Source organism: Delphinus delphis, chromosome 7 (genome assembly GCF_949987515.2).
Source record: "Delphinus delphis chromosome 7, mDelDel1.2, whole genome shotgun sequence".
NCBI classification, from domain to species: domain Eukaryota; kingdom Metazoa; phylum Chordata; class Mammalia; order Artiodactyla; family Delphinidae; genus Delphinus; species Delphinus delphis.
Window position 1 is genome coordinate 110,071,750 of NC_082689.1, and position 24,257 is coordinate 110,096,006.

General features: G+C 40.6%; 1 protein-coding gene across 1 annotated transcript in view; it reads left to right on the top strand.

The window, feature by feature from the left end:
• Window positions 1-23,270, top strand: part of UGGT1 (UDP-glucose glycoprotein glucosyltransferase 1) — a 116,499-nt gene extending 93,229 nt beyond the window's left edge. Inside the window, exons 28-41 of the mRNA XM_060017005.1 lie at window positions 286-365; window positions 1,761-1,950; window positions 6,386-6,544; window positions 7,134-7,219; window positions 8,956-9,040; window positions 10,176-10,264; window positions 10,797-10,901; window positions 12,144-12,228; window positions 13,247-13,429; window positions 14,542-14,702; window positions 15,753-15,867; window positions 20,188-20,304; window positions 20,751-20,919; window positions 22,644-23,270. Coding sequence (XP_059872988.1) covers window positions 286-365; window positions 1,761-1,950; window positions 6,386-6,544; window positions 7,134-7,219; window positions 8,956-9,040; window positions 10,176-10,264; window positions 10,797-10,901; window positions 12,144-12,228; window positions 13,247-13,429; window positions 14,542-14,702; window positions 15,753-15,867; window positions 20,188-20,304; window positions 20,751-20,919; window positions 22,644-22,669 — 1,650 coding nt within the window. The 3' untranslated portion in view covers window positions 22,670-23,270. The remainder of the gene's footprint in view (window positions 1-285; window positions 366-1,760; window positions 1,951-6,385; window positions 6,545-7,133; window positions 7,220-8,955; window positions 9,041-10,175; window positions 10,265-10,796; window positions 10,902-12,143; window positions 12,229-13,246; window positions 13,430-14,541; window positions 14,703-15,752; window positions 15,868-20,187; window positions 20,305-20,750; window positions 20,920-22,643) is intronic.
• The last annotated feature ends 987 nt before the right edge of the window (window positions 23,271-24,257 follow it).

Sequence of the window (24,257 nt, forward strand, 5' to 3'; positions counted from 1 at the left end):
TGTGGGAGCAGTTATTTGCAATGACCTATTTCCCATGTTTTTGTCCACGTGATATGTATGTGTGGTTTAGCTTGTGCACTAGAGCTGTGATTTCTAGGGATTTATCCAGTGCAGACTTTATAACATTTATTATCTTTGTATTTTTGCTTGAGATATTAAGAAATGTTCTCTCTCCTAACTTAGTGTCGATACATTTCTGAAGAGACAATGTAAATATTGTATCTCAAATATCAGTCACTTTGTAGGGAAAATTTTTATGTTTTGTCATCTGGTTTGCTCTTTTAGGTTTTAACTCAGCTGATCAACATGAATCTAAGAGTATTTATGAACTGCCAATCTAAACTTTCCGACATGCCTTTAAAAAGGTAAAACAAAGTGTTAAGAAATCAACCCCTGGAAAAAATCACACTCAATCTGAAATTGAATGTCAAGGATCAAAATGGGTTTATATATGGACCTCATATTTGAAAAAAATCACTTATTTTGAAGTTCAGTTTTCCTAAATTTCTAAGAACTAATCAAAAGTTCTAAGAACTTAGTGTGAGCGTGGGAGCATTTAAAGGTGGAATTAGGGACTTCCCTGGTGGCGCAGTGGTTAAGAATCTGCCTGCCAACGCAGGGGTCACGGGTTCGAGCCCTGGTCCGGGAATATCCCACATGCCGCGGAGCAGCTAAGCCTGTGCTCTAGAGCCCGTGAGCCACAACTACTGAGCCCACATGCCTAGAGCCCGTGCTCCGCAACAAGAGAAGCCACCGCAATGAGAAGCCTGAGCACCACAAGGAAGAGCAGCCCCCGCTCGTCGCATCTAGAGAAAGCCCGCGCGCAGCAACGAAGACCCCACGCAGACAAAAATAAATTAAAAAAAAAAAAAAAGTGGAATTAACCCAGGCCACTTGCACCTGTGGTTTGCTTTCTTTCCTTTTTTTTGTTTTGGTCAGAATTACATAATTCTCTAAAAACATTTGAATCAATGTAGCTATTAAATTTACCTTAAAATGTGCTGTGGTGTAGAAAGACACTTGTCTATATACTTCTTCTTAGAAGAGCAGTCATTTCTAAGTTGGAATGTATGTGGTTCATTTGCATGTATCTTGAAAGGAAGGCAGGCTTATCTGCGTACTCTCTGAGCTCTGGAATGGTCATTTGTGAAACAGGTCACCTGGAAAGCAGTCAGTAGTAATAGTGTAGCACATCTGGGGACTGTGGTAAACTGCCACCTTGCGAATGCGCTGGCTTCTATAGGTTAGATTCTGAGTGAATTGAAGCGTGTTTGAAAGTGACGGAAGGGTTCCAGCTTTCACCATTATCCTCGGGTAAGAGCAATGTTTAAATGATTGCATACAGTGTTTTCAGGGCGCGCCTGAGAACTCAGCCACCATTTAGGACTTTGTTTTTGAGAGAGAGGAAAGTGAGTTTCTTTCACCAAGGGGAGGCAAGCACTCAGGGGAGGCAAGTGCTCAGGACATGCTTGTGACTCCAGCAGCGGCTGCCTCCATCCCCCCATCCCCCAACAGGGCAGGAAGGAAGGACCTCCCCTCCCAGCCGGACCTCCCCTGCTCTCCTCTCCCGTCTGCAACAACCACAGGATGTACATTTAGGTCAAGAGGTAGTTTTGGAAACACTTTTTTCAGTCTGGAAGGAAGGAAGCCCTTCCAAATCCAATTTGTCTTAAGCCAGTTGTTTACCTGTGTGGATGCGTATAAACTCAAGGACTGTGGTTGCATTGGAAAAAAATTCACATCTTTCTTTTCCATTTCAGCTTTTACCGTTATGTCTTGGAAGCAGAGATTTCTTTTACTTCGGACAATAGCTTTGCTAAGGGTCCAATAGCAAAATTTTTGGATATGCCACAGTCTCCTCTGTTCACTCTGAACTTGAACACACCTGAAAGTTGGATGGTAGAGTCTGTCAGAACGCCATATGACCTTGATAACATTTACTTAGAAGAGGTAAGAATTATCTTTGCTTCCCAGTGTCTAACCACTACTGTAAAGCCTGTTGAAGATGTAGCGGTGGTAGTCTCTGACTGAACAGACTGGATCACAGTCTAGGTGGGCTTCTGAGACAGTAGTGTTCAGGTATAATTGTATTTTTATAAATAACAGCCTAATAGATCTAATTCACATACCATAAAATTCACCCTTGTAAAGTGTACAGTTCAGTAGTTATAGTATATTTACAGAGTTGTGCAGCCATCACCACTGTCTAATTTTAGAATATTTTCATCACCCCTAAAAAACACTCCATACCCATAAGTAATCACTCCCCATTCCCCTTGCCCCTGGCAACCACTAATCTACTTTCTTTTCTCTATGGATTTGCCTGTTCTATTACATTTACCTAAATAGAGTCATATATTTTGTGACTGGCTTCTTTCACGTAAATTATTTTCAAGGTTCATTCGTGTTTTGGCATGTATTAGTACTTCACTCCTTTTTATTGCCAGATAGTATTCCATTGTATGGATATGCCACATTTTATTTATTATTTATTTATTTATTTATATGTCACTGATAAACATTTGGGTTGTTTCTACTTTTTTACTAGTATGAATAATGCTGTTATGAGCATATGTGTACAAGTTTTCGTAGATATGCTTTTATATATACTTAGGTAAATACTTAGGTATATACTTGGGAGTGGGATTGCTGGATCATATGGTAATTTTGTTTAACTTTTTGAGGGATTACCAAGCTGTTTTCCAAAGTGACTGCATCATTTTTCATTCCTGTCCTAATCACAAATGATGTTGAATAGTTTTTCATGTGTTTATTGGCCATTTGTGTATCTTCTTTGGAGAAATGTCTATTCAAATCCTTTGCCTATTTTTAAAAATTGGCTTGTGTTTTTTTTTTTTTTTTTTTTTTTTGCGGTATGTGGGCCTCTCACCGCTGTGGCCTCTCCCGCTGCGGAGCACAGGCTCCGGACGTGCAGGCTCAGCGGTCATGGCCCATGGGCCGGCATGCGGGATCCTCCTGGACCGGGGCACGAACCTGCGTCCCCTGCATTGGCAGGCGGACTCCCAACCACTGCACCACCAGGGAAGCCCTGGCTTGTCTTTTAATTGTTGAATTGTAAGACTTCTTTATATATTCTGGTTACAAGTCTCTTGTCACATACATGCTTTACAAATATCTTCTCCCATTTTACAGGTTGTCTTTTCAGTTTTTTGAAGGCGTCCTTTGAAGCACAAATGTTTCTAGTCTTCATGAAGTCTAATTTACCTATTTTTTGTTGCTTGTGCTTTCAGAGTTATATCTAAGAAACTGTTGCTTAATCCCAGGTCACAAGAGTTTACTCCAGTGTTTTCTTCTAGGTCTTTCACAGTTTAAAACTCTTACATTTTACTTCTTAGATTCATTTTGAGTTAGTCTTTGTATATGGTGTGAGGCAGAGTTCCAGCTTTATTCTTTGCATGTAGATATCCAGTTGCCCCAGCACCATTTGTTTTAAAAACCTATTCTTTCCCCCATTGAATGGTCTTTACATCTTTTTCAGAAATCAGTTAACCCTAAATGTGAAGGTTTAATTCTGGGCTCTGAATTTTACTCCATTGGTCTCTGTGTCTGTCCTTAGGCCAGTACCACACTGTCTTATTTACTGTAGCTTTGTAGTAAGTTTTGAAATTAGGAAGTGTGAGTTTTCCAGTTGTGTTCCTCTTTTTCAAGATAGTTTTGGCTATTCTGGGTTCTTTGCATTTTGGAATCAGCTTGTTAATATCTGCAGAAGAGGCTGCTGGGATTTCAATAGGGATTGCATTAAATCCCTAGATGAATTTGGAGAGATTGCCATCTTAACAATATTAAGTGTTCTGCACCATGAAAATGGGATGTCTTTCCATTTATATAGGTCTTTAATTTCTTTGAACAATATTTTGTAGTTCTTAGTATACAAGCCTGTATAAGATCATGTCATCTGCAAATAGAGTTTTACTTTTTCTTTACAGTCTGGATGCCTTTTATATACTTTTCTTGCCTGATTGGAAAAGAATTTTTTAAATTAATTAATTTATTTTATTTTATTTATTTTTATTATTATTTTTTTTTTGCGGTACGCGGGCCTCTCACTGTTGTGGCCTCTCTCGCCACGGAGCGCAGGCTCTGGATGCGCAGGCTCAGCGGCCATGGCTTACGGGCCCAGACACTCCGCAGCATGTGGGATCTTCCCGGACCGGGGCACGAACCCGTGTCCCCTGCATCGGCAGGCGGACCCTCAACCACTGCGCCACCAGGGAAGCCCTGCAAAATTTTTTAATTACTGATTCAATCTCTTGTTGTAGGTCTGTTTAGATTTTCTATTTTGTCTTGAGTCAGTTTTCAAAGTTTGTGTCTCTTAGGAATTTATCCATTCTATCTAGGTTATCTAATTTTTTGGCATGTAGTTAGTTATTCATAGCATTTTCTTATAGTCTTTTTTATTGAATAGTGATGTTTCCTTTATCCTTGCTGATTTCAGTAAGTTGGCTCTTCTCTCTTTTTTTTCCTGGTCAGTCAAGCTAAAAGTTTGTCCATTTGTTGATATTTGTGAAGAACCAGCCATTGGTTTTTCTTTATTGTTTTTCTGTTCTCTGTTTCATTTATTTCCATATAACTGTATTTGAAGTCTCTAAGGTAAGTGGTCCTTTTTCCCTAATCCATTTTCAAAGATAGTGCAATTTCATTTCACTGATGTCTCTTCCCAGCCCTCACTCTACACCTAGCTTAGAGTATATTAACAAAGGAATTAAAAGACATGGTCTTTACTTCCAGGGAGTTTACGGTGCCTCAGAGCCTCCTTCCTTTTTAACTACATTTGTCTCTGTGTCTGCCTTAAATATCTCTTATTACAATTGAAGCCTGTTTTCTGGTTCTGTCTTCTTGGGAATTGGGAGACTGGAAACTTGAAGATAGTTACCAAAGGAATTAGCAGCCCTCTTATCATGAGGTTGAATAATTCTAGTTTCTTTAAGTAGAAACCCTTAGGTACTAAGTTGGTGGCAGGGAGAGAGAGAGAAAGAGAGTGTGTGTGCACGCGCGTGTGTATGTGTACATACGTACACACCATATTTTTAACAAATAGGGAGCCCTGGAGGAACCAACTCTTGTTGAAGAGACCACACAAAGCACTGAAGAACAGTGCACAGAAGTATAGATCAGATGCAAAGCAGGTTTCTTCCGGGGCCTTCCTTGGTGGTCCAGTGGTTAAGACTCTGTGCTCCCAATGCAGGGGGCCCGGGTTCGATCCTTGGTCAGGGAACTAGATCCTGCATGCCGCAACTAAAAAAAAAAAGATCCCGCCTGCTGCAACTGGAGTTACCGCACGCCGCAACGAAGATCTTGCATGCTGCAACTAAGACCAGGTGCAGCCAAATAAATAAATAAATATTTTTTTTTAAAAAAAACCCAAAACGAAAACAAAGTAGGTTTCTTCCGTATCTCCCAGAGTTTTTGCTCCTCTTTCTTAGGCTTCCTCCAGTTTCTCTGCACTCCATTGAAAATACAGAGCCTGAGACTCGTGAGCATGTGGAGCATTGCAGTAACATGTTAAGCTCCAAGGAGCTCACTGTTAGGGTTAGGTAGGGTCATAAAACCAAGCCTGAGCTAGCCTGGGGTAGAAACTCTTCAATTAGCTAAAGCCAAGCTGCCCTAAGACTTTGTAGTTGTATCCTGTTTTCTGCAAGAAATTAGCAAGAATTTAGGCAGTCGGTGCAGCACGTGAATGGTTTTATGCCATTATGGAGCCATTAAATTCATCTTGGACGTTTGCATTTAGAATAGCAATATTTTCAGCTATATTCCAAAGGCCAAGATGAATTTGCATTGCTCTCTGATGTTTTTCTGATCTTTCTCATTGTTTCTCTCTTTTCTCATATGAGCTGATCCTTGTAGGATTGTTTTATCTATCTTCTCCATTATTTGCTTTTAGATCTGTTCGTTCATTTGGCAGTTTTACCTTACATGCTTTTTTCCCAGTACTCCTCTTGTAGATTAGCATCTTATCCTCTCTGTACTTTTGGAATAATCTCCTTATTTTTTTCTGTGTCCTTTTTCCTGACTCTCCTTCCAACCCACCGTAGTTTCTAAAATTGTGTACTCTTGTTAACTACCAGCACAATCAAGATACAGAGCACGTCCATCACTCCAAAAGGTTCTGTCATGCCCCTTTGCAGGTAACCCCTCCTCCTCCCCCTGGCCCCAGGCAACAGCTGATCTGCTTTTTATCCCTATAGTTTTGCCTCTTATTGAATTTTTTATAAATGTGATCATATGGTATGTTGCCCTTTATGTCTGGTTTCATTCACTTTGCATAATGCATTTCAGATTCATCCATGTTGTTGCATGTATCAGTACTTTGTTTCTTTTTATTGCTGAGTGGTCTTCAAGCGATTTAATTTTGATATTGCAGGTGGACAGCGTAGTGGCTGCTGAGTATGAGCTGGAGTACCTGTTACTGGAAGGTCACTGCTATGACATCACCACCGGCCAGCCCCCACGGGGACTGCAGTTTACCTTAGGAACTTCAGCCCAGCCAGTCATCGTGGACACTATTGTTATGGCTAATCTGGTAAACGATCAGTACATCCAGTGGTGATACTCAGTCATGTTAATTTGGGCACTGCGATTTATGATAGAGCAATTAGCATTCTGAACATGAGGGAGATTAAAATTCATGATGGACTGAAGTTTTCTTTTTAAGACAACTTTCTTTTTCTTTTTAAGACAACTTTCTTTTTCTTTTTAAGACAACTTTCTTTTTCTTTTTAAGACAACTTAAAAAAAACTTTTTCTTTTAAGACAACTTAAAAGAAAACATGCTAGAATATTCTACTCTAACCAGATTGGCTCCTGAAAAAGTATTACTTATGAGCCAACAGCGTTTTTCCCTTCTTTTTTTTCCTTTTGATTGAAGCTTATTCACACATCATGCGTTGCTTCTTCACTGAAGTACAGCTAAAGGGCAGGCTTCTTGGCTTCACGGGCCAGTATTTTGCTAGTGTTTCTAATATGTAGATTTTAAGAGTTGCATTCGTTTGTTAACCATCTTATTTAAAATAAAGGTGACTGATATTTCAGAAAAAGAAATAACTGTCCCTCAGAAACAGCATTTTGATGTTTTTAAGAGCACTAAAATTTGTCTTGTCTTCTTGTCCTAGGGCTATTTTCAGTTAAAAGCCAACCCAGGAGCTTGGATTCTCAGACTAAGGAAGGGACGTTCTGAAGACATTTATAGAATCTACAGGTAGGATTAAATGATGCAGGTACATTTTTTTTTAGAACATTCTGCAATGAGAATCAGCTTGAATTGAATACTACACCGGCAGTTACCCAGGCAATAAGAATTTAATTTGCAATTGTATGTGTGATGAAACGGTGCTTTTCTAGGAAATTAAATGTGGGAGACTCGTCAGGGTATAATTGGATAACAAGCAGTGTAAATACTAACAATATATATAGTCAAGTTTGACTCTTCGGTCATTCTTTCGTGCTAACAGTATCCCAGGATGAAATCATTCTGTCACTGTGATGAAAACCATAGGCAGATGAGAAAGTGAGTCATTTCAAGAAAGGAGAAAAGAAATGAAGAACAGTCAGACTTTTCAACCCTGGATAGTATATTTCTCTACCCTGAGTGAGTTGCAGATTGACAAGACATGTAAGCTTTGGCCGTGGAACCTTGGTGCGAGCGCTTGTCTTTCCAGGTCTGAGGTGGTACAGAAGGTACTCCCAGAGCATTGTCGGTAGCCTGCTTTTTGCTTTAAGATTTGCTACAAGTGACTCTTAGTTTAAAAAAATTATACTGCCTTTTAAAAAGGTGTGATCTAAATTCTGCTTAACACAATTTAAATTAGTATTAAGCTATGTGAGAAAACTTCATGCCAATTCATTTCGGGAATGATTTCCATTAGAGTTTATTTGAGAACATCATCCTGTTGTGTCTTCATTGTAGCTTCATAGTCTTTACTGACCCACATGAAAGCTTTGTGGATTTCTGCATATTTCTTACCAAGAAAGTAGAAGATTTTTGTATTATAGTAAAATCTTCATTGTACATAGTAGGGTTTTCGCCTATTAATGTTTTCCCCAAAAGCTTATGTGTTGTCTTTCTAAACTCCGTCCCTGCTGTGTGTCCTTTTCCTGGCCAGGCCTCCTACGGTGGCCAGCACCTCACAGTCGCGGGCTCTCTTCCTCCTTTGCTTCCCAGGCTCTGGAATGTTTCATGTTCCCTGTCAGGATCTCACCTTTGCCTGAGAACTTTGCTCTCTGCTGGATGACAGTGAATCCAGTGAATTCATGTTCTATCGTGGCTTTCTGTAGTTATCACATTAAAATTTGGTGACTGGTAATTTTAGGCATTACAGTTGATTAGTAGGGAAATACTGTTTTCAGTTTTTCCTCCTCTGCCCTGTCTGCTTGCAGACAGAGCTCGTTAGAGTTCTTCCTCCAGAGGATGGGCGCCAGATCGAGTGCAGGGCCTAGGCTTGGCTGTGTGCCTCCAGGAAGGACAGAGTAGAAGCGTTTACAAAACTCTGAAGTAGAGCCATGTCTTGCTACTTGCCCATTACAGAGCAGTAGTGATGTGTTTCCGGTGACGGTGCAGGGGCCCAGGCCCCCAGGCGCTCCTTTATCGAAGGGTGCCGTGCTTGGCTCAGACCTCGTGAACACAGACAGTGGTTCCGTGCTCACGATGTGCTTGCCAGCACCGGGAGCCTCTCACTCTATGGAAGGTCATTCGAAGAGGGACTCAAGAAGGACGTTTGGGCTGTGACCGGTTGGCACACTCAACGTGTAAGGATAGAGAATTTGACAAGTGATTCTGCGTAGCTTGAAGGGGTTTCCTGCAGATTGGAAAATAATTTGTTCAGAAATCACATAAAGACGATGGACAGATATGGGGGGTTGATATCAGACCATTTACTGCATTTTGAGGCCTGTGGTTTGTGACATCCATCTTCCTTCCTTCCTTCCTTTTCTAAGTCACGACGGTACAGATTCTCCACCTGATGCCGCTGAAGTTGTTGTTGTCCTCAGCACCTTCAAAAGCAAAATCATTAAAGTGAAGGTGAGTTTGGTATATTAAGGCAGCCACTCTATTAAAGTTAGTGAAAGTAGCAGTAACTTGGTATTTAGTAGCTGTTATGTAAAAATACGTATCTTGAAACCAGCCCCAAACTATGTGAGGTGATGGAATGTGTTAACTCCAGAAATTGTGCTGTTATTATGTATTCACAATATATACCTATACCAAGTCATCGCGCTGTATACCTTAAATTTACAAGTGTTACTTGTTCATTACATCTCAGTAAAGCTGAAGGAAAAAGAAAGAAACCAGCCCAAGACTTTAATTCACCTTTGGAATTTTACTGTAGCGTTTATAGGAATGCACTTGAAATGCAAAATGTCTTTTTTAAATATGAGTTTGTGGCTTTCTTCACCTGAGAGATTGCGCCTTTTGGGTTATCTCAGTGAGCAGTACAAGTCTCGTTTTACATCAGATGTTTTCATAGATACTGCTTTGCTTGTACAGCCACAGTTCACATTATTATTCATGATTTTATTCTCAGAAGACTGGAAAGAATGCCAATGAGAATTTCAACACCAGCAATAAATGGTAGCATTATTTAATTTCTTTTCACTTCTGCTTTCTGTTCTCAGAATTTTGAAGTTCCTAGTGCCTTAAATTCAAGTAAAAGGTATTATGGGATAAATAATCATTATACACAGTAAAATTGAATGCAGACGGCACACGGTTGAGCAGAAAAATGAACCCTGTGCTGTCGAGAAGATTCGACCCCTGTTTGTACTAGTCAGCCCTGGTACAAGGCTGTCACATGAGATGACTCCTTCCTGACAGTTAGGGCTCGTGTGTGCTGCCCTCTTTCCCTAGAACTAGCAGTTAGCTTGCTGAATTGTGCTTCTGATTTTACTCAGACCATAAGGTTCTCTGCCCGTTTTTCAAACCAAAAACAGTTATTGTCTAATTAAAAGAGGTTGCTATCTCCTCACTCAAGATTTTCATGTGATATGATGAGCACAGTTTGTTGAATACGTCTGGACTTGGGGCGGATTGTACCTGCTGGCAGGATCATTCCCTCCCTAGTGCTGACAGTGTTCACAGTGTGCGTCCGGTGAAGATCATCTAATGCCTATTAGACCCAGTAGGGGGAATCAGATCCATCACGTGTGACTGATTGCAGGTTCAGAAGAAGGCAGACATGGTGAATGAAGACTTGCTGAGCGACGGAACTAATGAGAATGAATCTGGATTTTGGGACTCCTTCAAATGGTAAACTGGCATCATAAAGAAATAATGTTTTTAAGGAAAAACTGATATATAAGCACCATCCCTCCCTTCTCTTGAGTATAATAATCCTGTTTGGGCTTTTCAGATTCTGCTCTGTGCAATCTTGCACTTGTACTTAGAGTAGATGAGTGTTTCCCACTGATTAACTGAAAGAGGTTATCGTCCCCTCATGGTGGGGTTATTTCTGTGCCCTAGTTCTTGACTGCTGTTGGATTTTGTCCGCTATTTGGAGAGCTGAGTGGTAATTGCTCAGTTAACCTTCCATTGTATGTCTTGCATTCTGTGGACTAGCCTGTGTCCAGTCTTCTCCTGAAGCTACACGAGACCCTGTGGGCAGCCTCCCTCTCGTTGGGCAGCCATCCCCACCTCTCTTCCTGTGGGCTGCTTTTGCCAGCCTTGCGCTCTCGGGAAGGAACAGGGATGGGGAAGCACCATCTCCTTCCCTCTCCCCTTACAGGGCAGTGTGTCTGTATCAGTGTTTCACGTGTTCTTGTTTTTACCTTTCTTGTTATAGGGGCTTTACAGGAGGACAGAAGACTGAGGAAGTGAAACAAGAGAAAGATGACATAATTAATATTTTCTCTGTCGCATCTGGTCATCTCTATGAAAGATTTCTTCGGTTAGTCATGTTGGTTATTTCAGAATGTGTGCATGAATTTGTTACAGGATTCTTATTTAGGGAGTACGTGTTTTATGGGATTCTGCCTGTTATACTTCTGTGTATTTGACACACTCTAAGGGTTGTGACTGGATTACCATATATAATTGTATTTGTTTTGATCCAGCCAGCCTCATGAAGGGGAGCTAAATGCATCTGTGTACCTATTACAAGGCTATAAACATATTTCAGTATCACTGTGCACACATCATAAGGAGTGGTGTTTAATTGTCCACCAAGCATCGCTTAAACCGGAAATTAGGAGGTTAACATAGAGAATAGAGGTGGAATAGGGCCATGGACCTGCCTTCTGAAGATTCATAGGATGTTAGAGCCAGGAGGGATCTTAATTCCGTTTTATAGACAGGCTGAGATTCAGAGGGTGGAAGGATTCGCCTGCGGTCACACAGCCAGAGTGGAGGAGAGGCACAGGCTTGGGCTGGTTGACCCAGCGGTCGCCAGGGGAAAGGCCCTCAGGGCGTCTTGTTGTCAGTGGTCAGGAAGGCCTTTGCCTGAGAGTAACTTTCCTAATGCCAGGGTTCTTTTTCCTTGTAATTTTCCACTACAAATCTAGTCAAGATGTCATTTTACTCATGTTTAGCCCTCATATTCCCAAGAAATAATATCTGACCTAGAATAGTAATGTCAGATGTCAGTAACAACTGAATTTAATTAAATTCCTTGACTCAAAATTTGCTTTTGTTTGTTTCCAAAGTAGGGAATCCTGAAGCTGTAACCACTTGCTGTCCCCTTACCTCGCCCCGCTCTCCTCCCTGGCAGGCCCCGTCCAGGCCGTGGGGGGCAGTGCCGTGACGCAGAGCCACCGGGCTTTTCCAGCTTCTTTTTAGGGTGATGTCCTCAGCTAAGCACAGCCTCCAGGATTCATTTGTACCCTAACTAACGTGTCAGTTCATGAAGCAGTTTATTTAAAGCTGTAACGTAATTAAAACATGTGCCTCTATAAGTTCAGTATATTACTATAGGTAATAAGTATTCCTTCTTTCCCATCCAGTGATAACACTGTAAAGATGAATAAGGGCAGTTTTCCATTGTCCCCTACTCAGGGTCTCTCTTTGCCTAATTGAGCCACCAGTTAGCTCTGCCACAAAGAACACTGAGTGGTCTCTTGATGGACTCTCCTTGGTTTTGTTGAGATTGAAAAGATTTGGACAATTGTTATTATTTTTTGCTTTTGTTTGACAGCATAATGATGCTATCAGTACTGAAGAATACCAAGACTCCTGTGAAATTCTGGTTCTTGAAGAATTACTTGTCCCCCACGTTTAAGGTTTGTTTCTCAGGCTTCGAAAAGGAAAACATTCCTAGTAAGGACATACGTACAGTGTGATATACTTTTTGCTACTTCTACATTATGTGTATGATTTAAAAATTTTCCTTGTATTTGGTTACCCTGATTCACCCGCATAATTCAATGTTGATTATTCTTCCAGACTGGTCTGTTTGGGGGGAATAGTTGTTATAAAACTGAACACAAAATTATGACTTATTTGAAGCTTGGATAACATAGGAGGAGAGTCTGTATCTTTTGTTTTCATGGAGTAACATTCCTCCTCCGAGCGTGCATGTCCTTGTTTAATTAGAAAGCACAGTACAGGTTTCCAGTGAGAAGGATGGTTAGTTCTGTCATGAACAACTACCCAGTGATCTGTGGAAGTAAAGGATCATCTGTGCAAAACAAAAACACGCTTGGAAAGTTTTCCGCTTTATATCAGTTAGTATTTGTCATCTAAATTGATCTATTTGCATCTTTGTTGTTGTTCTTCTTCAAGCAGCTTTTAATGTACTCAGTAATATCTCTCCGAGAGAAGTGATGCACTTCTGGTCCCCTGAAAGTACTTACATGTAGAATCTGAGAGACTTAACGGCAGCAACCTTGTTCAGAGTACTTGGGTTTGCTGTGTCATTCCCCGGGCTAGACCTAGTGGTGAGAAAGGCTTAAAATCAAGCTCAAAAAAATGTTCTGCTGAAGTCAAGTTTCGACAGATAAAGTCCATTTCCCTTAAACACACAGACACACAGACACACAGACACAAATTAATTATCTAAAAGCCTTCACTTAAAGATTTCTGTCATCTCATGTGGTGATTAGAAGCCATAAAAAATGGGGATTTGTCAAAAGTTTGTATGTATTCTTTTATGTAGTCACGAGTGAGTCAGGGTCACGTTTCTTCGTTAGACCACTGATAGGGTAAATGTGTTTTACTTGTGCCATAATCGTGCTTGGTTGACTTACTTGTTTTTCTTAATCAAAGTAAATGATTGTTGTTCCCTGTATCTCAAAATAGGAGTTTATACCTTACATGGCAAACAAGTACAATTTTCAGTATGAGCTTGTTCAGTACAAATGGCCCCGGTGGCTTCATCAGCAGACTGAGAAACAGCGCATCATCTGGGGTTACAAGATCCTCTTCCTGGATGTGCTCTTCCCGCTGGTTGTTGACAAGTTCCTGTTTGTGGATGCCGATCAGGTAAGCTCTTAGCGACTGCGCTTCAGCAGTTTGTATTAAAGGCATTGGACTTCCTTTCCTTTTTTAAATGATTTTATCTTTCCAATTATGGAAAAGTACATGCTTGGTTTACATTATTTAGAGTATATGGAAATGTATCACCCAGATGTGATCACTTTTAAAATTTGTATTCGACATATCTCCTTTTCATCTTTGTTCCTATTGCCTCTTTTACACAGTTGCGATTGCATTGTGTGTGCAGTTTTGTATCTTAAATTTAGTTCATTTAACATACAAACTAACAATTGGAAAATACATCAGTTTAGCACAGTGCTTGCCATCATCTCCAATTATTTGCTCAAAAGCTAGAAGTTATTGACAAGGGTAAGCGAGAGGAAGTGCAAGTAGGTGGCCTTGATAATGTGGAACTCTTCAGAAGGTCATCCTGCTGTCAAGATTTGACTTAATGAAAAGGAACACACTTAATTTTAGAAAATTAAGATTTCTAATTTTAGAAATTTTAGAGCATACAAACTCAAAAAGTGTAAATGTACCTCTACCCTACAGCCTTTCTCCTTATCCTGAGCTGGCTGAAACCTGAGTTCCTCATCTGAATGGAAGTGATGTAATGTGTGCAAGTCATTTGGACAAAGCTTCATCCAGCTCTTGGGAATTCTGCCCCCCTCTGGCTCACTTATATCGCAACTGGCTCAACCCGAAGCACGCTTTCCTAGTTCTAATATAATCACACTTAATCCTTGCTGAGCACTTACTGTGTGCCAGGCGTCATTCCCCGTCATTCCCCGTTAGTTCATGTAATCCTCCCAACAACCCTGGGAGATCTCCATTTTAGATGAGGAAACTGAGTCACAGAGAGGCTGTGCAATGTATCAATTATTAATTTGTTTTATTTCTGCTTTTTTTTTTTTGAATGCTTGGAAATACTCTGTGCCAAGCACCGGGCTAAGCGTCTTGACATGCTAGTGAGGGCGGTCAGCCTAATCAGTGGAGGAAGCGAGGCTCGAGCTGGGTCTCCTGCCTGTGCCGCTGAGCCCTGAGCTCCCCGCCGTATCTCCTGGACCCTGCTGTCTGCATGGTTGTTTAACAGATGACTGTGATCCTCTCTTCTTCAGATTGTGCGAACAGATTTGAAAGAGCTGCGAGATTTCAGTTTGGACGGTGCTCCCTATGGTTACACTCCTTTCTGTGACAGTCGCAGGGAGATGGACGGCTACAGGTTCTGGAAGTCAGGCTACTGGGCCAGTCACTTATCCGGGCGAAAGTATCATATCAGGTGCCGAAGAAGGAGTGCTTCTAATGCTGTTGTTTGATGTTCTTTAAAAGTAATTTTGTATGTTTAAAGTTGTGAATAGGTAATACGTTAATGTGGTTCAGAAATAAAAATTATAAACAATACACAGTGAAAAGAAATCTTCCCCATTCTGTCTCCCTTCTTCCCAGTTCCCACTCCCACAGCAGATAAAATCCTCTATTAATTTACGGTGTGTCCTTCCAGACTTTCTTAATTCTTAGGTAAACAACTGTGACTTCTTTTTTACACAAAATATATACTATCCTATTTATAGTTTTGTGCCTTGCTTTTTTTACTTGATGTCTCTAGTAGACTTTATATCCACATGTGGAGAGAGACCTTTTTCCTTTTTACATCAACATATTATTCCAGTATATATATTATTTATGGTCTCCCTATGACGTACAATGTTGTAGTGAATAGTTAAATACATAATTGTATATATTTCAAGTATATCTGTAGGACAAATTCCTAGAACTCCTAGGTTAAACAGTGAATGTATCTGTTGGGCATTTGTTGCTTTTCTACATTATCTTCTCTGGGCAGAGTGTGATTTGGAGAGTAGGGGGATATGTAGGAAGCAGCATGTGTAGAGATACATGTTGGGGTGTGGTGATTTCAGTATTGTACTTAATGTTCTTGGTCCAAAAGAACTGTAACATTTGGGTGTTTTTTCTTTTCCTATAACATTTAAGACATCATCAGGATATCTTCAACTAATGGTTATCAGTCTTTATTACCAAATCTGCTGACATTTGCTAGGAATCTTTTGTCAGAGATGATTTCCTTTGGAAGGCAGTTACTTAAAGAACAGTGACAAAGTGAGCTCGTGGTACCAGAATATGGATTTTGTAATAACTTCCTTAGCCATCTTTGAGGTAGCACAGACTGACTCTGAGCTCCACTGTAGACCTCAGCTTACCTTTTCAAAGAGAAGCCAGAATGTTTGCCTAGTGATCTGTTCCATTAATCAGTGTGGTTACTTTTCCTGCGATAATCCATGGTTATAACAAATGGATTTTCTCTGTCCAGTGCATTGTATGTCGTGGATCTGAAGAAGTTTAGGAAAATAGCTGCTGGTGACAGACTCAGGGGACAGTACCAAGGTCTGAGTCAGGATCCTAACAGCCTTTCAAATCTTGATCAAGTAAGTGGCCCTTTTTTTTGGTTAACCGTTTCAGTGATGGGTATACAATGTTGTGTCGGAAAATGAAGTGTAGTATTTGCTTCTCACTTCTCTGTTGGGACAGTGTTCTATGTCTTCATGGAAAGGAGTGTGTGTGTGTGTGTGTGTGTGTCTGTGTGTGTGTGTGTGTCTGTGTGTGTGTGTGTGTGACACTTTTATCTGTCCTCAAGAGAGGACATAATGGTGAAAAATGTCATGGGCCTGAGGTTGGTTTGGGGAGGGAGATAGAAGGAGGACACTGCCACTCAGAACCATTACCTTATCTTTTCGTTTGTACCCAGCTAATCTGATCCATTTGTTTCTCTGCCTACTAGGGTCAGTGTATTTCTCTTCTTTAGGAACTAACTAGCTCAGGATTCACAGCATAGAATATAGTATCGTAATTTCCCATTTTTTCCCATATCAGCAACCATGGTGTTTTTTAAGAAGTTTGGATGAGTCACTGTTTATTAATGCTAAACATTTTTTAGAGGTGAGATTATAGTTTGCGTTTTAGATACATAGTTTCACATATTTTGTTTTGCTTAAGTCTGCCTTAAACATTTTTAAGCATTTGTGATAGATAGCACCCATAAAGAAAAGTGAGTGTACAAAACAAAAATTTATAAATATTTGCACATTCATATGCATCAGTGAATTACCACAAAGCACATGCCCATGTACTACCACCCGGTTTTAGAAATACGACATTACTAGCATCCCAGAAGCCACCCTCTTTAACGGAAGTATCCAGCATCCTGACTTTTGTGGTAATCACTCCATTGCTTTTCTGTATTGAATTACTACTTACACATGTATCCTTAAACACTATAGTTTTACCTGTTTTTTTCTGCCTGTCTCAGTGGGATTATACAAGATGTACTCTTTTGAGTCTAACTTCTTCTGCTTAATGTTATGTTAGTGAGATTCATCCGTATTGTTGTGTGAAGTGGTAGTATGTTTTGTTTATTGTACATTTGGGTTGTTTTCCATTTTTGTCTTCTACAAATAATGCTGTGATCATCGTTTATGCACATGTATACGTATTTCAGTTGTGTGTACAACTACAAGTTGAATTGCTGGGTCATCAGATTGGTCCATCTTTATCTTTACTAGATAATTCCAAACAGTTTTCCAAAGTAGTTCTGATTTATACTCCCATCAGCAGTGTAAGAATTCCTGACGCTCTATGTAATTTTGAGTAATACTTATTGTTAATCTGTTAAATTGTTAGATGTGAGCTGGCAGCCCATGTGGCTTTCAGTTAGAGAGTTTAATCCCTTTACATGTAATGTAATTATTAGTGTGGTAGGATTTACATCTGCCAATTTCCTACTTGTTTTCTATATGTCTTTTGTGTTTCTCAGTTCCTCCATTACTGCCTTCATTAATAGATATTTTAATTCCCCTCTTGTTTCTTTCACTATGTACATGGAGATATTCCAGGGTTTTTTTTTTGTTCTAGCCCAGTTGCTCTAGTCTGAGAAAGTATTGTGTATGATCTCAGCCATTTGAAGTTTGTTGAGCTTTGCTTGTTGAGCTGACCCAGATATGATCAGTTTTGGTAAACATTTCAACTGCTTTCATATTCTGCAGATGTTAGGTGTAATGTTTTTCTATGTATGTCCATTAGGTGAGGTTTAGTGGTATGTTGTTGTGTGTGTTTTGTCTGTGTGTTTTTCTATTAGTTACTGAGAGAATTGTGCTAAAATCTCTTTCCATATTGTGAAATCTTTCTTGTCTTTGGTTTTGTCAAATTTTGCTTGATGTGCTTAGAGACTGTATCATTCAGTGCCTAAAAACTTAGAAGTCATATATATGTCTGACAAATTAACCTTTTATTATCTCTGTTCATGCTTTTTGGGCAGGGGCTTAAAGTGTGCTTCATCTAGTATTAGTGCAGCTACGCTGGTTTTCCTTTTAGTTAGTGTTACATGGTATATTTTTTTATCCTTCTGTTCTCAATCATTCTTTTTTTTTTTTTTTTTTTTTTTTGTGGTATGCGGGCCTCTCACTGTTGTGGCCTCTCCCGTTGCGGAGCACAGGCTCCGGACGTGCAGGCTCATCGGCCATGGCCCACGGGCCCAGCCGCTCCGCGGCATGTGGGATCCTCCCGGACTGGTGCACGAACCCGTGTCCCCTGCGTCAGCAGGCGGACTCTCAACCACTGCGCCACCAGGGAAGCCCCTCAATCACTCTTTATCCTTATGTTTTAGTTCTGTTTCTTATAAATAGCTTATATTGGTTTGTTTTTTCATGTGGTTGTGACAGTCATTTAATTTGAACTTTAGTCCGTTTATAGTTAATGTAATCACCAGCAAGTTTGGCTTCTCCATAGTCCTGCTTATTCCATATGTCCTGTATTTCTTTTTTCTCCTGTCAGTTTCTTTCAGATTGATTGAGGATTTTTTCATAATTCCATTTTCCCTCTATTAAACCAAACACTTAAAGTAATTTTTTAATGATTAGCCTAGAGATTACAGTATGCATTTCTGACTTTGCAAAGGCTAATGTTAATTAGTGTATTTTACTCATCTACGAGACAGTGCAAAAACATCAGAACAGTTCTTCTCAAATTTTAGCATATATAAAAAAAAATCACCTGAAGAACTTATTAAAGCCTTAAGCCCTGGGCCCCATCCCCCACAGGCTGATTCAGTAGGTATATGGTTGGGCCTTAGAATCTGCATTCCTAGCAAACTCTGTGCTGCCAGTCCACAGACTACATTTTGAGTGTCATTGTCTTAGAACTCATTACTCCATTTATCCTTATCTCAACCTAAATACTATGTTGCCATGTATTTTAGATCTGTCTATATTTTAAACCCCAGAAGAAGTTATTCTTCTTGTTTAATACAGTCAGTATCTATTTAAATTTGAACTAACATAGTTACCCTTTGGGTTACTCTGCATTCTCCCCTGCATTTCTGGGCTTCCATATTGGATCATTTTCCTTCTGCCTGAAGATGGTCCTTTACTTAGCGTTCACTAGTAACAAATTCAGTTTTTGTTGTCCGAAAGTATCTGTATTTTACCTTGATTATCTTTTACTGCGGTAAAATTTACCATTTTAACTATTTTTAAATGTTCAGTGGGATTAAGTACATTTACAATGTGCAGGTGTCCATCTCCAGAACTGTTTCATCATCCCAAACAGAAACTCTGTACCCATTAAACAGTAACTCCCCTCTTCTCCTGCCCCAGCCCCTGGTAACCTCTATTCTATTTTCTGTCAGTATGCATTTGCTTATTCCAGGTACTTTTGGAATCACACAATATTTTTCCTTTTGTGTTTGTTTTATTTCACTTAGCATAATGTTTTCAAGATTCCTCCATGCTGTAGCATGTACCTAACTTTTCTTCCTGTTAAGATCAAATAATATTTCGTTGTACGTATATACATTTTGTTTGGCTATTCATCTGTTGATGGACATTTGGCTTATTTCCATCTTTTGACTTGTGAATGATGCCTCTGTGAACATCGGCGTTCAAGTATCCGTTGGAGTCTCTGCTTTCAGTTCTTTTGTGTATACATCTAGAAGTGAAATTATCGGATCGTATTGGTTGTTTGTGTCTTTGGACAATGGAACGTTTTATTGTGTCAAACGCACAAGTTTTCCTGAGAGAAAAGCTTCAAAGCATAGAGTACAGCTGGCTAGAAAACATGTGGGCTTCATCTACTTGGGATCAAGCCTTAGCAGACAAGGTGGATTCAGAGCTTCCTTAATTGAAGCAAACCCTGGAAGTACAAGAGCCACACTCGATGCTTAATTGGCTTTTAGAAGGCAGTACTGTTTTTCTTAGAATTGTCCTCATGGAGGGAATCTAGGTGCAGGCTGTTTGTGAGTTTTAAGCTAAAGTTTTTCAGATGCTTATTGTGGGTAGATGTTTTATGGATCCTCTAAACTTTGTGGTTTTTAAAAACACCGGAAATAAATATTTTAGTTTCTCTAAGGTTTTTGGTACGGACTCTTTTCTGTTTTAAAAATTTGTGATTGACATGTGATATGTAATGAACAGCTAATTCGCTGTGCATTTATTTAAATTTCCCCTAGGACTTTATTTCTAAACATTTTCTTTTATATTCTATTGAAGTATAGTTGATTTACAACGTGGTGTTAATTTCTGCTGTAATGCAAAGTGATTCAGTTATACATATGTATATTTTTTCTTTTTCATATTCTTTTCCATTATGGTTTATCACAGGATATTGACTATAGTTCCCTCTGCTCTGCAGTAGGACCTTGTTGTTTATTACCCTAGAACTTTAGATTGTTGTGTTTTATCTTCTCTTCCGAACAGGATTTGCCCAATAACATGATCCACCAGGTGCCAATTAAATCCCTCCCTCAAGAATGGCTTTGGTGTGAAACATGGTGTGACGATGCCTCTAAGAAAAGGGCAAAAACAATTGATTTGGTAAGTTGTCGGTGGCTCTTTTCTGCATCTTAGTCCTGTCTGATGGATGACTAGATAATTTAGTCTTTCTCTTTAACTGTGTAGTTCAGGGACTGCAGAACTTCTTACAGCAACCTCAGCAGGAAGCCAAATCCTCCAGTGTGTGATGGGGTTGTTTTCACTACTTAGAATTGGTGAAGTTACCACTGATCTTCCAGATCACTCTGTGCCTTGTAATGTTTCCAGTGTTTCTTTTCCTGCCTTCCAGTAGCGCTCCACAACTTCTTTGCGGAAGCTTTGTACGGCCCACTCACTACCACACTGCTTCTGCTAATATGGTTTGCTTCCTCAGTATTGTTCTCTTTGTCCAGTAAGGACCTGTAACCCAAGAACAGAAACACCTTTGAATTCTGTGTAACATACCCTTCCTTCAGCTCAGTTGAAGTGTGTTATTTTGGTTTTCACAGTGTAATAATCCAATGACCAAAGAGCCCAAGCTGGAGGCCGCTGTTCGAATTGTCCCAGAGTGGCAGGACTATGATCAGGAGATCAAACAGCTACAGACACGCTTTCAGGAGGAGAAGGAATCGGGAGCACTTCATAAAGACACACCGGCACAAGAACCGAGCCGGGAAGGTACGTACAGCCTCTTGGCTTTAGGCAAGTACTTCTTGGCCTGTCTAATTTCTGTTTGTTGCAAAAGCAGAATAAGGAATAAAAGGACTAGAAGAAACAGTTATTTAATCCTTCCATCCTGACATCTGCTAGTGTATATTGTTCACTTTCCTTATTCAGTTGGGTTCTAAGCAGTATTTATTAATGCAATTGCTGCCCTTTTTTTCTTCTTTCTTTCTCTTTCTTTCTTTTTTTGAAGAAAGACTGCTTTCATTGTGATTATTGTTATTTAGGTTCATGAGTTTTGTGATACATAAGCCAAACCTGCCATTATTTGGGGGACCTCTTGTCAGATTCCTAGTGAATGAACACATTTAGGGTCAAGACAGAGAACGTATTGATTTGAAAAAAGTATTCTGAGGACTAAATCTTCATATAATGTTTTCCCTACTGTATGTACATCTCGGATGGTAGCCAATCTAAAAAAATCATTAGAGTACAAAAGTGACCTTTTGTAAACCCATTAATAAGCTGGGCTCTGGATTTTAATGTATTCAGCTCAAAACGAATTCTCAAAAAGCAATTATAGAACATGGATCTTGAGTGATTCTGAAGACTATGGCATGATATTAAAATCACAGCTAAAAGGTTGGATATTCACCATAAAAATAATTAAGTTCATGAGTAAAACCTCAAGAATTTCCATAGATAAATGGCAAAGAATGTAGACATACTGTTTAAATAAGAGGAAAACAGAAATATAAATGAATTTGAGGAAACAGTAATCAAATTAAAGGAATCTATCATTAATACATGCTACATAGAAAAAAGCGTACATATTGGTAATGCCATTTGTTGGGGGAGATGGTGATGAACCTGTTGTGGGTGAACCTTGCTGAAGCTTTGTGCACTAGAACAATCCCTGTTAGAGGGCAGCCAGTCGATCGTCAGGAGCCATTAAAGTGCTTATATCCTCAGTAATTTCTCTCTCGAGAATTTACCTTGAAAGAAATAATTCAATGCAAGAAGAAAGTTATGTACATGGAGAAATTTATTTTATTATTACTTGTAAACCAAAGGCATTAAAAAACAGTTTTAAACACCCAAAAATAGAAAATAGTAAATGAGCTACACTGCTACATAGGAAGTGTTTATATGTTATTAAGTGAAAAAAGAAGACTCCTGACTAAAAATATGTGCATTTTTCCTAGAAGTAAATATCGTACTTGTGAAAACAATATTTAGATGGAGTTAGGGGTATGCAGGTAGTTTCCATGTTCTTAAAGATAAAAATGTCTTTTTTAGTTTGTTTTTGCTTTCAAAATATAACACAAACACACTAAACCAAAGCTCCTAAAAATTTAAAAAGAGAGATACAGCAGAGGTAGGGGCACAAATAATAGGTTTCGTACCAGAAAATGCCTAGGCTGTACTATTTTTTTTTGGCTGTGTCGGGTCTTCGTTGCAACACTCGGGATCTTTCATTTCAGCCTGTGGGCTCTTAGTTGTGACACGTAGGCTCCAGGGCACATGGGCTCTGTAGTTGGTGGCACGCTGGCTCAGGCACGCGGGCTTAGTTGCCCCGTGGCGTGTGGGATCTTAGTTCCCCGACCAGGGAGCGAACCCGCGTCCCCTGCGTTGGAAGGCGGATTCTTCACCACTGGACCACCAGGGAAGTCCCTAGTCTGTACTTTTATAACTTGACAATAATTCCTTTTCTTTTCAATCGTTCTCCTTTTCCGTAGGACCTCAGAAACATGAAGAATTATGATCTCCAGAGGAGGATAGGGAATTACACCATTTGAAGAACACTTTTTATATTAAATGCTAGTTTTTTCCAATCTGTCTATACAACTGCTGATGAACTGGCTGGGCAGGTGTGCCGCACCGTTCATTCTGACTCCTGCACGCTGGCGGCTCTGGATCTCTGGAGTCAAGGCTCCACTGGATTCATACCTCAGAGGAAGACAAGGGGCTGATCTCTGGGGGACTCTATAAAGAGCAGGCTTCTAACCAGAGGGGAAGATGGCAGAGGCAACTGGAAGAAAACGAGCCCTGTGGTGCTCACACCCAGGAGCCCACACGTGCCACAGTGTCTCGGGAAGCCACCAGCCAGAGCCACCGTGTCCTTCCTTACCTCAGCCTATGGGCAGCGGAGCTCAGTCTGCAGCCTGGGCCGCAGGGCAGGTGCCGCCCACATCAGCCATCAGAAGCTTTGCCCAAGGTCTGCGCACCTCGGGGTTTGCGCCAGCGTTCCCCTGTGCCCTTCCCCAGCATCAGGTTCACTGTCAAATTGAAACCCAACCAACAATCATGTGTCTTCAGGCTCGGCTCGGGGCAGGTTAATTTGGGGTTAGGATGGGGGTGGGTTGGGCTGAGGGTAGGGAAAATGTCAGGAGTAGGAGGCTCTGGAACGCTGGGGTGAGGGCGAGGGGGACCGGAGATCGGCCGTCCTCTTTTATAGACCGTCGGCACCGTTGTGACTAATTGGAAATGAAGACGTTGTCCTTATTCTCCACCCAGCCCCAGTGAACATTTTAAGTAATTGTTTTATAAGCAGTTTTTTAAGTTGTGAAAGTCTTTGCTTTTCTCTTCCCACTTTCTTAAAAAAGAAGCCTGTTACTTCCTTACTGGATACAGCCATAGTAAGCCCCTGGAGTGATCCATCCTGAAGGGCTCAGGGCTCCCTCAGGACGGCCACCGCATCATTTACCCTCTTCTTCTCCGCAGGATTTTCGTCTCTCAGACCCAGGGGAAGTTGGCTTTGGCTTTTCTCTACGGAAGACTCCCAGATCCGAGATCGGGAGAGATTCTGCTTGTGTAATTCACTTTTTTCTATACACTGTTCTGTATTCCTTTTAGTTTAGTGCGGTGGGCTGCCTTTGACTTGCAGAAATTGCCAGTGTTGCACCCGTTCTGACTCCACAGAGTTGCATCTTGAAGCAGGTTTGGCCCTTTGGTCATGGCTTTTCGTGTCTTCACTTCAGCAGCCCAGAAGGGCGCTTCCGCGGCAGCCTTTCCTGCTGGGTGGGCAGAGCCGGGAGGCGCCCACGAGGAGTCTTGCGGGTGCTGTCGGCCTGCGTGGCTGTAAGGCTGCAGGTCCTGCCCCCCGGCTGCCCAGGCTGCAGGGCACAGCAGCAGAGCACTCCGTGGACTGTGCCTCCTTCCAAAGTCTTAGGACAAATATCGAGGAATTAACTTTTTCCATATTCACACGCCAAGGTTAGCTCGGGAGTCCCTTAGTCCTAGGGAGCTTTTGAGCGTGCTTTTGTAGGTCCATTAGAAAACTGGGGAGGAGGGAGCCCGAAAGATTTTTAGATAAATCGATCCAAGACTGCAAAGGTCCCTCAGAGGTGTCG